The following is a 15,626-nucleotide window of genomic DNA, read 5'->3' as shown; positions in this document are numbered from 1 at the left end:
GCTCGCGGCACGAGCCAAGAGCTCATGAATCACGCCGGCGGCGGCTGCCACGTGCGTTGCCGGTGGTGAGCAGCGCGGCTGCAGCTTTCCCTGCCAGCCCCGGTAAGACGCAGAGATGCTGATGAATTTATCAGGGTGGTGCCTGTGTTAGCCATGGGTGCAGGGGCTGCGGCCCCCATCCCGGCTGCCATCCATCAGCATGTGACAGTCACCACCTGGGGCTCCGGTGGCCTCCGGCGCTGCGCAGTCCCCCCACTCCCCTCCTGGGGTCACGGTGGCCGGAGCGTCAGCTCCCAGCAGCTCCTGATGGTGATGGATGGACTGTGCTCAGCTGTGCCAGGTGCAGAGGAAGCCCCAAGCCCCGTCCGCCATGGGAGACCCCGGGGTCCCCACCCATGCCCTGCCATCCCCGCGGTCTCTCCTGATTGCTGCCAGCACCACGATGCCCCGAGACAGCTCTACTGATGCTGCTCCCTTGGATCTGGTCCTGATAAATCCAAGGGGATTTTACAGCTGGGATGCTCTGAATGTGCCCGGCTCCAGCTGCGAGCAGGGCCAAGGCCACCGGGGCTCTGCCTAGGCACTGAATATAAGAGCTGTGGGGGAATCACCCCCGCGGCACAGGACAGCCTGGGGTCCCCTTGCACCCGAGATGCCCCTCAAGGGCGGCCCCAGCGAAGGAGACACGAGAGCCTGGCTCAGCTCTCAAAAGCAGCCGAAGCTTTTATTTCATCTATGTCCAGCTCACGAGCACCGGGGCCGCAGGAAGCCCCGAGCCGGTGCTCGGCCGGGCGGGTGCAGGGGACGGTGCCCACCCAGCACCTCCCCGCTCCCGGCATCAGCCGCTTCTGCATGAAGCCAAGCGCTACGGAGCTGCCCCAGCCCCGGGCTCGGGGCGTACGGCACTCTGCTCACCCAGCAGCGGCCCCATGGGGTGGCCAGCGGCGAGTGGGTGCATGCGGGTGCTGGAGGGGCTGCGGGTGCCCCCCCGGCTGTCTATGTTGCATGAAGCTGAGCCCAGTGCCCCCAGTCCTTGCCCTGAGCCAAGGTGGGATTTTTGGGGGCAGGGGGACGCCATGGCAGGTCAGCTCCCCCACAGAGACCTGCCTGTCCCGTGATGCCCGTTGTCCGCAGCATCTCCCGGGGTGGGGGTCAGTGCTGCACAGCCCTGGGGACCCTGGGCATGAGGACAAGGACATCGGGGGCTCAAGCCTGCTTTGCTCCGGCTGGGCCTTTAGCACATGCAATACGCTGATTGATAAGCAATAACTGCAACGAGCTGGGGAGCTGGCCCTGGATCTGAGCGCAGGCTCCCGGCTGGGCGACTGAAGTCTCTCCCCTCCTGCTGCCTCAGTTTCCCCAAGTGTCACCGGGCTTTGTCCACAGCCTGCAGCGCAGCAGCCGCACCAGCATCGCACGGGCACCTCTCCCAGTCCAACGCAGGAGCTGCCCGCAGCTCCCCACGCTGCCACGTCCCGGGAGGCAGCGACACCGGGGAGCCCAGCACAAGCGGGGTGTCCCCGGCAAAGTCTGGGGGTGCTCCTGGTGAGGGTGAGCCTCACACACGATTGGGGTGCCCCCCACCCAGCGCCCTCTCCGGGGCAGCCTCACCAGCCTTCTTGAAGCAATAAACCCCAAAAAGCTTATACTTCTTGTCCGGGAAACCCAGGTTGCGCACGCCGGGCTCCCGGCCCCCGCAGCGCGCCCGGGGGTTGACGATGGGGTAGCGGATGCTGCCGTCCTCCAGCCAGCCGGCCTCGCAGCGGTCCAGCAGCTGGATCTTCCAGGCGGCGTAGAGCTGCCCCACCTTGGCCACGGCCGCCCCGTTGTTCTTGCAGGCCTGCACCGCCTCGGCGTAGCTCAGCTTGCGGTACGTCTTCAAGAAGTAGACTTTGCCTGGGGGGGGGGACACGACGGTTACAGAGTGGGGGCTGTTGGGGACGGGGACCCGGCTGCAGCATCCTGCGTCTGGCACCGGCACCCGGCAGGGTGGGATGGGGAAGGGATGTGACTACAAGCCTTGCGGACACCCCCCCCAACACATTTTTGGGGGCCCAGAGGAAGCAACTGGGCAGGTGGGCTCTGGGGAGCCACCGCCGTGGTGCGGGCAGATTTATGGGGGCTGCGCGGCGGCGGTCGGTGATGGCTCCTCGTGGCGATTACACCCGCTATTTATCCTGCCTGCCACCATTAAACAAACATCGGCAGAGCCCCGCCGCGCGGCCCTGCCAGCCGGGAGGAATTTACACAGCCCGGGAGCCCTCCCGGCTCCCATCTGTCTTGCATGGCCCCGGCCTCATCCATCACCCGTCCCGGTTGCTGCTGCAATTACCTCGTCCCCTGCTCCTGCCCAGGGAAGGTGGGTCTTGCTAAAACCGGGTGCCCCAGCCCCAAAGCTGATGGGGCCAGATCCTGTTCCTTGCTGGGAGTCCCCAGCACTGAACCCCCTCTTGATGCATCGGGGAGCTCAGGGAAGGCACATGCAGCTGCGTCCTGCTCTCACCCAGAGCCGAGCATCTTCCTGGACCATCACGGGAACCTCCCCCAACCCTGCCAAGCAAAACCAGGGAGCTGGGTGCTCCGTGCCTCAGTTTCCCCCTTGCCATTACCATTGAGGTTGGAGGTGAAGCAGAATGCATCATAGTGCTCGCTCTCCTTGTGCCGGTAGCCGTAGTTGCGTACCCCCACCGGCGTGTCCTTGCGGCCGCACTCCTCCCGTGGCCGGGAGATGGGGTACTGCACCGAGCCGTCCTCCAGCCAGCCGGCGTTGCACCAGTCCATGCCCTCCAGCCAGGCCTGGTGCAGCTGGTCGTGTGAGGCCAGGATGCCGTCCTGCTCCAGGCACGCCTGCTGCGCCTCGTGGAAGTTCAGGGTGTAGCGACCCAGGCGCGGGTGATAGGGGAAGATCACGCCTGGGGGAATGGAGAGGAGGGCTGGGGTGGGGTGGGGGTGTCCCCCCCTTATTTTGTAGGTGCACTCAAGGAATGGGGTCATCAGCACAAGGCATGAGGAGCCAGTGGGGAACGGGGGCAGCTGAGGGCTGGGAGACCCACCGCAAAGCCCAGGGCAGTTGAGCTGCCATCATCCCTGCTCGGGGAGTCTGGGTGCTCCAGGCTTTGCTCAGTAACCCCAAACCTTCCCCACCCTGTGACTGCAGGGACCCCCATGGCACCTGCAGGCTCCAGGAGCTGCTGCTCTGGGATGTGGGGACATCAGTGGTGCCCGTGTGGGGTCTCAGCCAAGCCCCAGCATCCCCGGAGTGAGCCCGTACTGGCCAAGCCACGCAGCTGTGCCTCCTGAACCCCCAAAAAAGGGTTTTCCTCCCTTCCTGGCATCCCCAGCTGCAGCAGCCTGTCCCAATGGGCTCGGAGCCATGCACAGCATCAACACTGCTGCCACATCCCGGTCCCCCCCGGTGCTTTACGAGGCCATGCCACTATCTATCTCCGGCGTTTATTAGCTGCCAGTGTGTAAACCTGGAGCAACAATAAAAGCCAATAACAGAGGCAATAAACCATGGCACACGCCAGGAAAAACAACCGGCCGTAAAGCAGGACCGAGCCCAGCTCGGGGATGCAGCACTGAGAATGTGTCCTGGCCATCCCGCGTGGGACATGGAGACACCCGGGGTCCTCCCCGCCCCCGTCCCTCCTCCCTGCCATGGCTGTGCCCCTACCTTCGAGGTCCAGCTTGACCATGCCGGTGTCATCCTCGAGCTCGTTGGTGACCTCGCACTCGTAGCGGCCGTAGTCTTGCAGGGTGACGTTGCGGATGATGAGCGAGGCGTCGCCGAAGCCATCCTCCTGCAGAGCCGTGCGGCCGCGGTAGCTGCCGAACGCCCGCCGCGCCTTCCCCAGCGCCACGAAGACGTCCACGAAGGCCATCGGCTCCGTCACCTTGGTCCACTTGAGGCGGATCTCGGCCGGGTCGTGGGCGGACACGTCGTAGTGGTACCGGCAGGGCAGGATGATGGTGCCACCCCGGTGCGTCACCACCTTCCCCGGGGCCGTTTGCACGACCACGGCCCCGCTGTCACCCTCTGCAAGTGACACCGACCTCAAGGGAATCGCTGTCCCCAAGCCCACCCCTGCCTCCCCCCGGGCAGTGCTGGCACATGGGCAGGACCCACAGAGGGGCCGAGGCAGGCTGGGGGAATGGCACAGGTGCAGGGACCACCTTTGGGGTGAATTTCCCTCTTTTGGGGGCTTTGCAAACCCCAAGGATGGTTGGGCAGCTCCTGGCTGGGGCAGGGGGAACAAAACGGATGCCCCAGAAACCCTAATCATGCTTTAATGGATATTAAACCCAACAGCCCGACGGCTGCAGGACAGCTCCCCCCATCCCATCCCGGGGGTCCAGCCCAGCTCCCCGCTGCGGACCCCCGTCCCCACTCACCCATGACATGGACCACTTTCTTCCGTCCCCGGGTGCTGAGCAGTGTGTCGGAGGCGAGGACGCCGGGGAGGAGCAGCAGAGCTGCCAGGCCGGCGGCCCAGGGGCCTCGGGGATGCATCTGGGGGGAGAGCAGAGCCCCCTTAAAACCCGCCAGCCCCCCCAGGGAGAAGAGCGGTGGAGGGGAGGTCTATGAGCAAACCCACGCTCTGCCTGACCCCTGGCTTTGGCAGCCCCCCCGGCAGCGATGCTGGCCCCTAACCGGCATCCCATGAGGGCTGTGCTGGCCGGGGGAAGAAGGTGCCATCACCCACCGACACCCCGCGTGGGGAAGCCCCCCGCCCCATCTCCCACCCCAAGCAGAGGGCGACAGACCGGCAGTGCTGGCTCACTCATTGTTCCCCCCCCCCCAGCATCCCAGGCCCGCAGGGACCCCCGCGCCCCCCGGCGCTGAACTCCGATTCACCCGCTCAGTTACAGCCGGGATGAATATTTCATGGCAGACGCGCCGGGCTGGATCTCTTGAGTTATTTATGTCAGCGCTGGCACATCTGGAAACTGAACTGATGGCGTGGGAGTGGGCTGCGGCTGCCAGAGCCCCCCGGAGACCCCCAGCTGCCTGCCCTGCACCGCGTCCCCCACTCCCCAGGGACAGCCGGGAGGAAACATGTGCCCAAGCCCCCCAGCTACCCAGGGGCTGCACCCCCCGCCCCCCGAGCCCAGTGTCCTCAGAGGTGTCCCAGATCCCAGCCCAGGCCACCTGGGTGGGTCCCCCCGAGTGGGTCCCCGCCCCGGTGGGAATGAGACCCCCGTGAGTATGAGAAAGGGAAGCCAGGGCTTGGCTGTGGGACAGGGGGTCAGAGATGCCCCCCCGGGGGTCCCGGTGCCCGGTCATGGGCGGGGGGAGCGGGGCAGCCTCCCCGGGGGTCCCAGTGCCCGGTCGCGGGCGGGGGGAGTGGGGCAGCCTCCCCGGGGGTCCCGGTGCCCGGTCATGGGCGGGGGGAGCGGGGCAGCCTCCCCGGGGGTCCCGGTGCCCGGTCATGGGCGGGGGGAGCGGGGCAGCCTCCCCGGGGGTCCCGGTGCCCGGTCGCGGGCGAGGGGAGCGGGGCAGCCTCCCCGGGGGTCCCGGTGCCCGGTCGCGGGCGAGGGGAGCGGGGCAGCCTCCCCGGGGGTCCCGGTGCCCGGTCGCGGGCGGGGGGAGCGGGGCAGCCTCCCCGGGGGTCCCGGTGCCCGGTCGCGGGCGGGGGGAGCGGGGCAGTCCCTCCGGGGGTCCCGGTGCCCGGTCGCGGGCGGGGGGAGCGGGGCAGCCTCCCCGGGGGTCCCGGTGCCCGGTCATGGGCGGGGGGAGCGGGGCAGTCCCTCCGGGGGTCCCGGTGCCCGGTCATGGGCGGGGGGAGCGGGGCAGTCCCTCCGGGGGTCCCGGTGCCCGGTCATGGGCGGGGGGAGCGGGGTAGTCCCTCCGGGGGTCCCGGTGCCCGGTCGCGGGCGGGGGGAGCGGGGCAGCCTCCCCGGGGGTCCCGGTGCCCGGTCGCGGGCGGGGGGAGCGGGGCAGCCCCGGCTCTGCCCCGCCGGCGGCGCCGGGGCCGGTGCGGTGTTGCAGTGCGGGACACTGCGGCGGCAGCCCCGGGGCTGCGGGACGCCGGTGCCCGGGAGCGGGCGGCGCAGCGCGGGGGGGAACGGGGCCGGCCGCCGCCGCCGCCCCGCCGGGAGCAGCCCCTGCCCGGGCTGCCTGTACCGGGGGTCCCGTCCCGGCTCCCCGCGGCCGCCCCGCAGCCAGCGGAGCCGCCGCCGCAGCCCCCCGCACTCACCGTGTCTCCGCGGGCGCCGGTGCCGGGCCGCGGGAGGGGCCCGGCCGCAGGAGCGCTCCGGTACCGCCGGTGCTGCCGGTGCGGTTCCGCGCAGGGGGCGGCACCGGGAGCTCGGCCCGGCCCTGCCCCGGCTCCCGGTGATGCGCAGGGCCGCCGGCTCGCCAAGGTCACCGGCCCGCCCGGCCCCGGCCCCCCGGTACTGCCGGGACCCCCAGCCTCGGCTGCGGGCGGGGACCCCGCGGGGTAAAAGGAGTTTTGCCGGGTAAAGCCCACCCCCCAGCCCCTGCAAGGGGAGCCCGAGCCGCCACCAGCACCCCCACCCGTGTGCACCCACACCCACCCATGCACCCACCCACCCGTACGCACACCCACCCACGGACACCCCTGCCCACCCACGGGCACCCCTTCCCCCGGCGTTTCCCCCCCACCCAGCCCCGCTGAGCTGCAGCAAGGGCAGGCAAGGGCAGCGCAGGCAGCAGGGGATCCCCCCAGCCCCTGCACCCCAAAGGCAGGAGGGGGCAAGGTCAGGCAGCTCCTCCCGGCCCCAGCAGCGGGCAGAGGGTGGGAACCGGCAGGACCCCGCCGGATGACGTGGGGGGACGGTGCGGTGCTCCAGCCGCTGGCATGGGGTGACGTCCCCGACGGGAGCACGGACGCTGGTTCCGAATCCATACCCTCGCTCCTTTATTTTGTAAACAGTGTTTTCCTGGCACAGGCCCTGCTCCTGCATCCTTCTGGCGTGGCCGGGAGCGCTGGCGTGGGAGGGGGACCCTGGGGACCCGCGAGGAGGAGACCCCAACTCCCACCGATGAGACCCCTGAGCCTGGGCAAGGGCAGGGCCGTGGCTGCAGCGATGCCCCCGCAGAGCGTCCCGGCGTCCCGCCAGTGCATCCCACAGTGCTAGAGAACACGGGGGGGACACACTGAAGCATCCCTGGGGACACCCCTGCCAGCCAGGTCCCACCGCAGGCTGCTCCGGCTGCTCTTGCAGCAGGGAGAGGGGGGGACAGGCAGCAGCCCCCCGGGGTGGGCAGGACGTGTCACTGGTGCTTCTTGCCCGTGTGCAGGCTGGCAGGAGTGGCGGGCAGGAAGAAGGCAGGGCAGTGCAGGCAGCGGTAGGCCAGGAGCTGGGGGCCCAGCGCGTAGAGGACGTTGGTGAGGAGGAAGCTCCACCAGACATCTTCAGGGGTCTGGTAGGGGAAGGGCGTTCGGGTGTGCAGAGAGGAGCCCACGTGGGAGAACTGAGCCTGGGGACACAGGGCAGGGGGTGGCACGGGGGGGGTCTGGCAGCGACGGGCTGACCCGGTGCAGCCCACCCGCCACCAAAGGGTGTTCACAGAAGCACACTCAGCGCGTCCTATCTATAGACCTGCGGGCTCGCTCCAGCCTATTTCTGTCAAAACTAATCCCCGGCTCCATTAAGATCCACCGAGGCCAAAGTAATTATCAGGCAGCGGCGGTGGGAACTGCTCCACATGCGGCTGCGGGAACGGATCTGCATCCCCAGGCTCAGCCCCGGCCTCCCCACTTGTTCTGTCCTGACTGGGACCGAAACCCAGCCCGGGGGTCCCGCCGTCCTCCTCGCCCCACAGCCGGGGACAGGACGATGGGGCAGCCCTCACCTGCGCGACAGCGCCGGCGAACACCAGGCTCCAGTCGGGCAGCCAGGAGCAGCCGGGCAGCACCAGCCCGTAGATGCAGAGGCAGAAGAAGGGGAGGACGTAGAACATGTAGATCAGCATCTGGGGGTGACATGGAGAGGGTCACCCTGTCCCCAGTGGCATGGGGGGGCTCCAGCCCCACCTCGGCCCCACTCACCTGCACTTTGGGGTAGGCGACGGGGTCACGCAGGTACGGCTCGTGCTGGTAGATGTACTCGAAGCACGAGTCGGCAGGACAGTCCAAAACCACCTGGGGATGTGGAGAGTGAAGGGGAGGTGGGCATGGGGCAGATGCACCCGCTCTGCCACCCCCGCATGCCCTCCGGGACCCCCTGTGGGGACCCAGCACTCACCATCCCCCTGAAGAAGGTGAACGCAGCAGTGAGGAGCAGGACCAGGACCAGCCCCATGTCCTGGGGCCGCTGGTACAGGCGCTTGCATTGCTCTTCTGCAACCTGGGAGAGGGAAAATGCTGTATTTTTGGCTCCACACCCTGTGGTCCAGCCCCGGGGGGGGATAAGGCTGATGGCTCCTGGTGCAGCTCCCCGCAGAGCCCCTGTCCTGGCTCCAGCTCCCCACTCACCTTCTCAGGGCTGAGGCACGGCAGGGCCTTGGGCTGCTGGAAGAGCCTCACCCCAGCCCAGATGGGGATGAGGACGTAGGGCAGGTTGAGGAGGAAGGCCGGGCTGAGGTCGGAGCTGTACTTCCCTGGGAAAAGAGAGCCTGTGGTAGGCACGGCAGAGCGCTCAGCACCCAGGACCGGTACCCACTGCTTGTCCCCAGGTCAGCTCCTTCCTCCTCTGCCCACAGGACAAGTGCCTGGGAGCAAACCCGCCGGACCGGGAGGGGGATGGAGGCAGCCTGGAGGCATCAGCGAGGGCTGGATATCCCCACCATCCCCCAGCTGCTGGCAGAGCTCTGCACCCCCGTACCTATCAGGTTCCCAAGCAGGAAGACGACAATGCTCATCATCAGAGAGCCCAGCCAGAAGAGACCCAGGTTCCTGTAGCTCTTTCTGCAGAGACACCAGGATCAGACACCCCTGCCAGGCTCAGAGCTCCCCTCCACACAAAATTCAGGTCCCTCCCACCCCCCCCCGAGCCCCTCCAACTCCCCGCTGCCATCCCCGCTCACCTCTGGCCGATGGCCGCGATCATGGCGAGGTAGAGCCCGTAGTGTATGATGCCATCCCAGTAACAGATCATGATGCCGTGCGCCGTGCGCAGGTAGGGCTCGCCCTGCCCGTTTGGAAGATAGGGGATCATATGGAGTGGGGGCAAATACCTTCCCACACCCCCTCCCCAGGGAACCCCGCAGGAGCAGGAGCAGCATCTGTGCTTGCCCCGGGTGCACGGGGCTGCTCATCGCATGGCTGGGGTGGGTGAGAGCCCGAGGTGGGGTGAGGTGGTACCTCTCTGACGTAGACCTCCACGAAGCCAGAAATGTAGCCATCCTCCTCCAGCGAGATGATCAGGTCGATGGCAGAGGTGAAGGAGAACACCACGAACACTGCGGGAGAGCGAGCCAGCTCTGAGCGCGTCCCACGGATTTCCCCAAATCGCAGATCTCCCCCCCATGCCCCAGCATGGGATCAGTCCCCACACCCCGGGGCGGGACTCACCGCAGAAAAGAGGGTCCTGGAAGTGGCTCCCCCCGCTTACGAAGATGATGGAGATGAGGCCGATGAGCACCAGCACCCCCGTCAGCATCAGCGGCAGTGGGCTGCTGCAAAACAAGGGGATGGGCTCAAGCACCCCAAGCACAGTCAGGGGGTGAAGCCCCGTTTCTGCTTTGCCCCCACAGATTTTGACAGGTCTCCACCAACGCAGGGGGACTGGCAGGATCTGACCCCGCACCCCTGGCACAGGGAGGGTCCCACGGCAGCACAGGGTGCTGCCCATCCTCGGGACGGGGTGAAATGGCTCCTCCAGGGTCTGAAATAACCCCGGGGAGGTCAAGCCCTGAGTAAAGCTTGGTCTGACACCCAGACACAGATGGGGAAGGGGCTGCCTCGCCAAGGCCCCTGCGCCAGAGCGGGGAGAAGCCCCAGGATGGCCAAGCCTCTCCCTCGCCAGGCGATGAGCGGGTGTTACAAGAGACTGCGGAAACCAGTTCTATTGGGTTTGCGTGGCCAGGTCTGGGTAGCAGGGGAGCTACAGGGGTGGCTTCTGTGAGAAGCTGCCAGAAGCTTCCCCCGTGTCTGACAGTCAACACCAGCTGGCTCCGAGACAGACCCGCCGCTGGCCAAGGCCAAGTCCCTCAGGGAGGGTGGCAGCGCCTCTGGGATAATGTAGTTAAGGAGTGGGAGGAACCTGTGCAACTGCAGCTGGAGAGAGGAGGGAGCATATGTGATAGGAACAGCCCTGCAGACACCAAGGTCATAGGAGGAGGGGAGGAGGTGATCCAGGCGTGAGAGCAGAGGTTCCCCCGCAGCCCGTGGGGGCTAGCGGCGGGGCAGGGATCCCCCCGCAGCCCGTGGGGGCTAGCGGCGGGGCAGGGATCCCCCCGCAGCCCGTGGGGGTTAGCGGTGGGGCAGGGATCCCCCTGCAGCCCGTGGGGGCTAGCGGTGGGGCAGGGATCCCCCCTGCAGCCCGTGGGGGCTAGCGGGGGAGCAGGTATCCCCCCGCAGTCCGTGGGGGCTAGCGGGGGAGCAGGTATCCCCCTGCAGCCCGTTGGGGTTAGCGAGGGAGCAGTTATCCGCCTGCAGCCCGTGGGGGTTAGCAAGGGAGCAGGTATCCCCCTGCAGCCCGTGGGGGCTAGCGGTGGGGCAGGGATCCCCCCTGCAGCCCGTGGGGGCTAGCGGGGGAGCAGGTATCCCCCCGCAGTCCGTGGGGGTTAGCGGGGGAGCAGGTATCCCCCTGCAGCCCGTGGGGGCTAGCGGGGGAGCAGGTATCCCCCCGCAGTCCGTGGGGGCTAGCGGTGGGGCAGGGATCCCCCTGCAGTCCGTGGGGGCTAGTGGTGGGGCAGGGATCCCCCTGCAGTCCGTGGGGGTTAGCAGGGGGGGCAGGGATCCCCCTGCAGCCCGTGGGGACCCCACACCAGGGCAGGTGGATGCCTGAAGGGGGCTGTGACCCCGTGGGAAGCCCTCCTGGAAGGACCTGTGGCCCCACGGGGGACCCGCGCCGGAGCAGTTTGTGAAGGACTGTCTCCCGTGGCGGGAGGAGTGTGAGGAGTCCTCCCCCTGAGGAGGAAGGAGCAGCAGAGACAGCGTGTGATGGACTGACCCCAGCCCCCGTTCCCCGTCCTGCTGCGCTGTTGGGGGGAGGAGGGAGAGAAATCAGGAGTGAAATTGAGCCCGGGAAGAAGGGAGGGGTGGGGGGAAGGTGTTTTAAGATCCATTTTTATTTCTCATTACCTTACTCCGATTTGATTGGTAATAAATTAAATTAATTTTCCCCAAGCTGAATATATTTTTGCCCATGATGGTAGCTGGTGAGTGATGTCTCCCTGCCCTTAACTCAACCCACAAGCCTTGTTTTATTTTCTCGCCCCTGTCCAGCTGAGGGCCGTGATGGAGCGGCTCTGGTGGGCAGCAGGTGTCCAGCCAGGGCCAACCCACCACACCAGTCATGAAGCAAATCAGTAACGAGGAGAAAGATACTGAAAAGGGGTCCTAAGAGAGTGAAGAAGTTGTAGGGAAATCTATTGCGAGGTTGTTGCATCCCCTCCGAGAAGCACTTGCGTCAGCTGGAAGAGCTACAGCTCTGGTCCAGCCAATGCTCCAGCTACGGAACACAGAAAACATGATGGTATTTGTCACTCAAGCCTTTAACTCTGCTTCCAAAGAGGAAGAAAAGGCACAGGCGTGGCTGACTGTCTACACAGACACTGGTGGCAACAGCTTATCCCGGAGAAACACCCAAGCACAACCCCGCGCGCCCCTGCCCCAGGGGCCCCCGGCTGAGAACAGCTCACGTCTCATTTAGAGGAGGCTGCGACAACACCCGGCTCCTGTTCGCCTGGTGCAGGCAGGAATTGCTCTTCCAGGGACAGGGACGGGGCCGGGAAGTGCAAGACCCCGCGCCCAGGGGCAGGACGGGCATCGTAGTGGCACCGAGTGAGGCTGAGCTTGTCCTCACCGCGTGCTCTAAGCATCCAAACCCAGCACAGATACTCTTGGGAAAAAAAACCCAAACTTCAAAACAATCACATAATTGAAGTGTCACCACCTAAGTGCATTATTACTAGTGTATAATTAATTACTACACAACTAATTACTCCCACAGAATGATTAATTCAAAATTAAAATACAGATGCTGCGGTGGAATGGCACAACGCCGGGCTCCTCCGGTCACCACGAGACGTGGCCGTGTGCGTGACGAGGCTCGAGACACGCCAACACGTGCCGGCGCCGGGGCCACCCCCCGCACACGTCCCAGCACACTGGGGTGCCGTGCTCAGGTCCCCCGCCTCACCCTGCCAGGCTGAGGGGCTTCGAGGCCACCATCGCTCGTCCCGCAGCAGGGACTGATTAAGAAACAGGGGGATGTACCCCCTCCGCACCCCCTGCAACGCCTGCGCAGGAGGATAATATTGCCCCGGGGCTTCATTTTGGGGGCAGGCTGGAGGGGGTCAGTGCTCCCCACAGCTACACACGGTTTCCACCCGGTGCCGCGTCGTGCAGGAGGGCTGCTGGATCCCAGAGATCTGGGCTGCGACAGCGCGGTGCCACACGGGACGGAAAGGCGAGAGGAGACCGAAAAGATGGGAATGAAAATCGGGAGATCCTTAAGTTTATCAGGAGGCCAGGAAAGCCCCGGCTCTGCGATTAATAGAGGCTTGGCTGAAAGCCCTCCCTGCTGGTAAAGCAAAAGCAGAAATTAGCTATAAAAAGGAATGGATAACAACCGGGAAAAGGAGGGCGAGGGGGTCTTTCAGGATAGAAAGGGCAGTAAAGTGCTGAAAGAACACAAGGGGAAAATTCATAGCGGGCAGGTCCTGGGGTGTGAGACTAGAAATAGGAGAAAAACAACCGGCCAGGGTGTGGTTTTACATAAAAGAGAAATAAAGCACGTCAGGCAGCGGTGGGGCTCCGGCCCGCTCACCGGGGAGGGACCCCGGCTGGCACCGAATCCCCCGACGCGAGGGCGAGGGCCAGCCGGGGACGTGCCGAGCAGCCGGAGCGCGGCGGGGTTGGGGTGTCGCTCAGCAGTTAAAACCGAAAGCGGGGCTGTTATCAGGCGGCGTGACGCTGGCGATGACGAGGCGGGCATGGAGGGGTGGCATCGGCCACGCTGGGACGCGCCAGCGGCCGAGTTGCCAGGGGGGTCGCTCTGGGAGGGGGAGATGGGGCCTGGAGGGGTCCCCAGCACCTCGGGAGGCACGGCTGCGTATGGAGGGGACACCCGGTGTTGGGGTCTGGTCCCTCTGGCCTGGGGGGCTGTGCTGGGGCCAGGCGGCTGGAGGGGGATGCTCGTTAATCAGGGAGGCGCTGAGCACCCTAATCCCCAGGGGGATTCGGGCGTTGGCGAGCCCTGTTACGCTCCGTGTTGTGCAATGAGCCTGAGCAACCCTGCTGCGCGTCTATTCACTGATAACGGGATTTAAAAGTCATAAAGGCGGCCATGAACCACGTCGGCAAAGCCCCGGCCCGCAGCCACCTTTCCGGGGGCTCAGCTGGGGCAGAAGCACCTGGACTGAGCCCCCCACCCTGGGCTGGGCCGCACCGCTCCCCCCAGCCCCAGGAGGGACCCAGCACCCTGCCCTGGCCACTGCTCTCCCCTCTCTGGGTCCGGAGGGGACCCAGTGGCCCATCCCGGGTGGGATGGCTCCCACCACCCAACAGAGCCTCATCCTGGGTCAGTCCACAGGTTCCCACCCAGTCCCAGACCGGACCCAGCATCCAGGACCGGGGGGAGGACAGGAGCCGGCCCCCTGCCCCGAGCCGGACCTCAGCACCCCAGCCCCGGAGCTTCGCCCCCGTGCCCGCACTCACTCTGCCAAGGCGGTCGCGCTGTTGATGCCGAAGGCCACGGGGATGGCGAGCAGGGAAGGGGTGAGCACGCCCGGTGCAGCGGGGAGCTGCATCCCCGGCCCGGCCGCCGCCGCCACCGGAGCCCGCGGACTTCGGCCCCGCGGCCGGCGAACAGGCAGCGCCCTTAAAGCGCAAGAGCCGCCCGGGCTCCCCGGGGGGAGGAAGGCCAGGGGTCCCGGCGGGGGAGCAGGCAGCAGCTGAACATGGGTGTCTCCATACGCGGGTCCGTGCCGGTCTCTGCGCTCGAGGGCTGCTGCGAGAAATGGCACTAAGGGCTGCGGGGGAAGGATAAAACCACTCCAGAAGAGGCTTTGAAAGCTCGGGGACTGGTTTTTGGTTTTTTTTTTTTTTCTAATTCATTATGGAAACCTTAAGTACTTAAAAGAGCCAAGAAGACGCACCTCTTCAGATCTGCAAGAGGGAGAGAGAAGGAGCGAAGCACATGAAAGCCAACACTTCATCCCTGCCTTTAATAATGAATTGAACTGAGCGGAGAGCAGGAGTTTCAAGGTCTCCGCATGCAGCTGGGAGCCCAGCGTTCCCCTGACTTTCCCCTCTCATGCTTTGTGCTCAAAACACGAGCGTTTACCTCCCCACCAGCCCAGGGAGAGACCTGGCTCAGCGGTCCAGAACCGAGCACACACTTAGAAACTTCCATGGTACTTAGCAGCCTCCCAACGCGGCCGCTCAACCTTTCCCCTTCCCCACTAAGCCTTCAGGAACCTGCCACTGCGTCACGTCACTCTTTTGCCCTCTTGCTTCAGAGTCCGGGGGCTGAATCGGCCGCCCTGCACTTTGCCCTGGGCTTGTTCGTCGTTCCCCCGCGCGGGAGGAAGCTGAACGCACCCCGTGTGCTTCGTCAGCACGGAAGTTACGAGCTCATCACTGACGAGGAAAGGCTCATTCAGCCTCTGGCAAAGGGAGCGCACCTGAGAGCAAGGGGGGGTTCAGCCTCCGGGACTCTGTAATGAGACGTGGCTGAGAAACCACCCACCAGCCCTACTTGTACAGGAAGATGTAGGAAAAGCGTGACAACCTGTAAAAAACAAAAAGGGATGTGTGTCAAACCAGGTAACCTGGGGTGACTGGAAGAATTAACCTTCAAATCTTCCCAAACCCTCCACAGGCATCGCTTCAGCCTCCCAGCTCCTCCAACAGCTGCTCGGGGCAAGCAAGCCCCAAGCCCTTTCGCTCTCCCTGGCCGGGTCATTCCGCAGCGTCCCCCCCCGCCACGCTCACTCGGTCACACGCGTGTTCACGCGGGCCGGGCGGCTGGCACGGGGTTTGCCCGTCGGGCACCGGGAATTTACTATTTGATCTAAAAAAGCCCAACGTCGGTGACCTTCTGGGCACGCCGCAGCAGCCGCCCCGTTGATTTGGTTTCTGAAGAGTAAAACCCCGCTTTGCGGCGAATGACGGCGAGGACCGCGCGGAACGGCTCGCCGGGTTTCTGCAGAACTGACCCCTGCCTGCAGCTCCTGGCCGCAGGGCACAGGGAACAGCGTGTGACTTAAAATGCCGTAAGAGATAAAAACACCAGAGCAAAGCACCTATTGATGAACACGGTTACCAAGAGAAGGGGCTCAGGAAGACCAAGGCCGCTGCGTTGAAATAAAGGACTAAAACAACTTTTGCCAACACGACATCAATGAAGCACGTGGGGATCGCTGTACTATCAAAGACCCGACCAGCAATAGCAGCAAGCTATTTAAGGCCACGCCAAGCGGGTCACCATCAGTGCCAAAAGGATGTCATACTACAACACGCTTGGACTAGAGACTGGAGATGCCT

The 15,626-nt window shown here is 65.5% G+C and overlaps 2 protein-coding genes across 4 annotated transcripts; both read right to left on the bottom strand.

Annotated features, from left to right (window-relative positions):
- Positions 1-698: 698 nt before the first annotated feature.
- HAPLN4 (hyaluronan and proteoglycan link protein 4) lies at positions 699-5,323 on the bottom strand. 2 transcript variants are annotated; one of them, XM_064469560.1, is made up of 5 exons: positions 4,859-5,323; positions 4,396-4,513; positions 3,677-4,039; positions 2,610-2,933; positions 699-1,896 (listed from the first exon to the last, which is right to left on the bottom strand). In XM_064469560.1, exons 1-5 carry the CDS (start codon positions 5,285-5,287, stop codon positions 1,559-1,561), a joined length of 1,572 nt encoding a protein of 523 aa, XP_064325630.1. In that variant the 5' UTR covers positions 5,288-5,323; the 3' UTR covers positions 699-1,558. The 2 variants fall into 2 exon arrangements, with proteins under 2 accessions (XP_064325630.1, XP_064325631.1); XM_064469561.1 differs by having other exon boundaries at positions 2,610-2,912; positions 4,859-5,320.
- A 1,783-nt stretch (positions 5,324-7,106) lies between these two features.
- Positions 7,107-13,959, bottom strand: TM6SF2 (transmembrane 6 superfamily member 2). Of its 2 annotated transcripts, none has more exons than XM_064469810.1 (10): positions 13,797-13,959; positions 9,483-9,583; positions 9,273-9,370; positions 8,996-9,099; positions 8,794-8,876; positions 8,445-8,569; positions 8,215-8,316; positions 8,019-8,111; positions 7,823-7,942; positions 7,107-7,447 (listed from the first exon to the last, which is right to left on the bottom strand). In XM_064469810.1, exons 1-10 carry the CDS (start codon positions 13,886-13,888, stop codon positions 7,241-7,243), a joined length of 1,125 nt encoding a protein of 374 aa, XP_064325880.1. In that variant the 5' UTR covers positions 13,889-13,959; the 3' UTR covers positions 7,107-7,240. The 2 variants fall into 2 exon arrangements, with proteins under 2 accessions (XP_064325880.1, XP_064325879.1); XM_064469809.1 differs by having other exon boundaries at positions 9,483-9,586; positions 13,797-13,958.
- Between the last annotated feature and the right edge of the window lie 1,667 nt (positions 13,960-15,626).

This window comes from Phalacrocorax carbo, chromosome 19 (genome assembly GCF_963921805.1).
Source record: "Phalacrocorax carbo chromosome 19, bPhaCar2.1, whole genome shotgun sequence".
Lineage (NCBI taxonomy): Eukaryota > Metazoa > Chordata > Aves > Suliformes > Phalacrocoracidae > Phalacrocorax > Phalacrocorax carbo.
The sequence above is the reverse complement of the archived record's forward strand: the minus strand, read 5'-3'. Positions and strand labels throughout refer to the sequence as shown.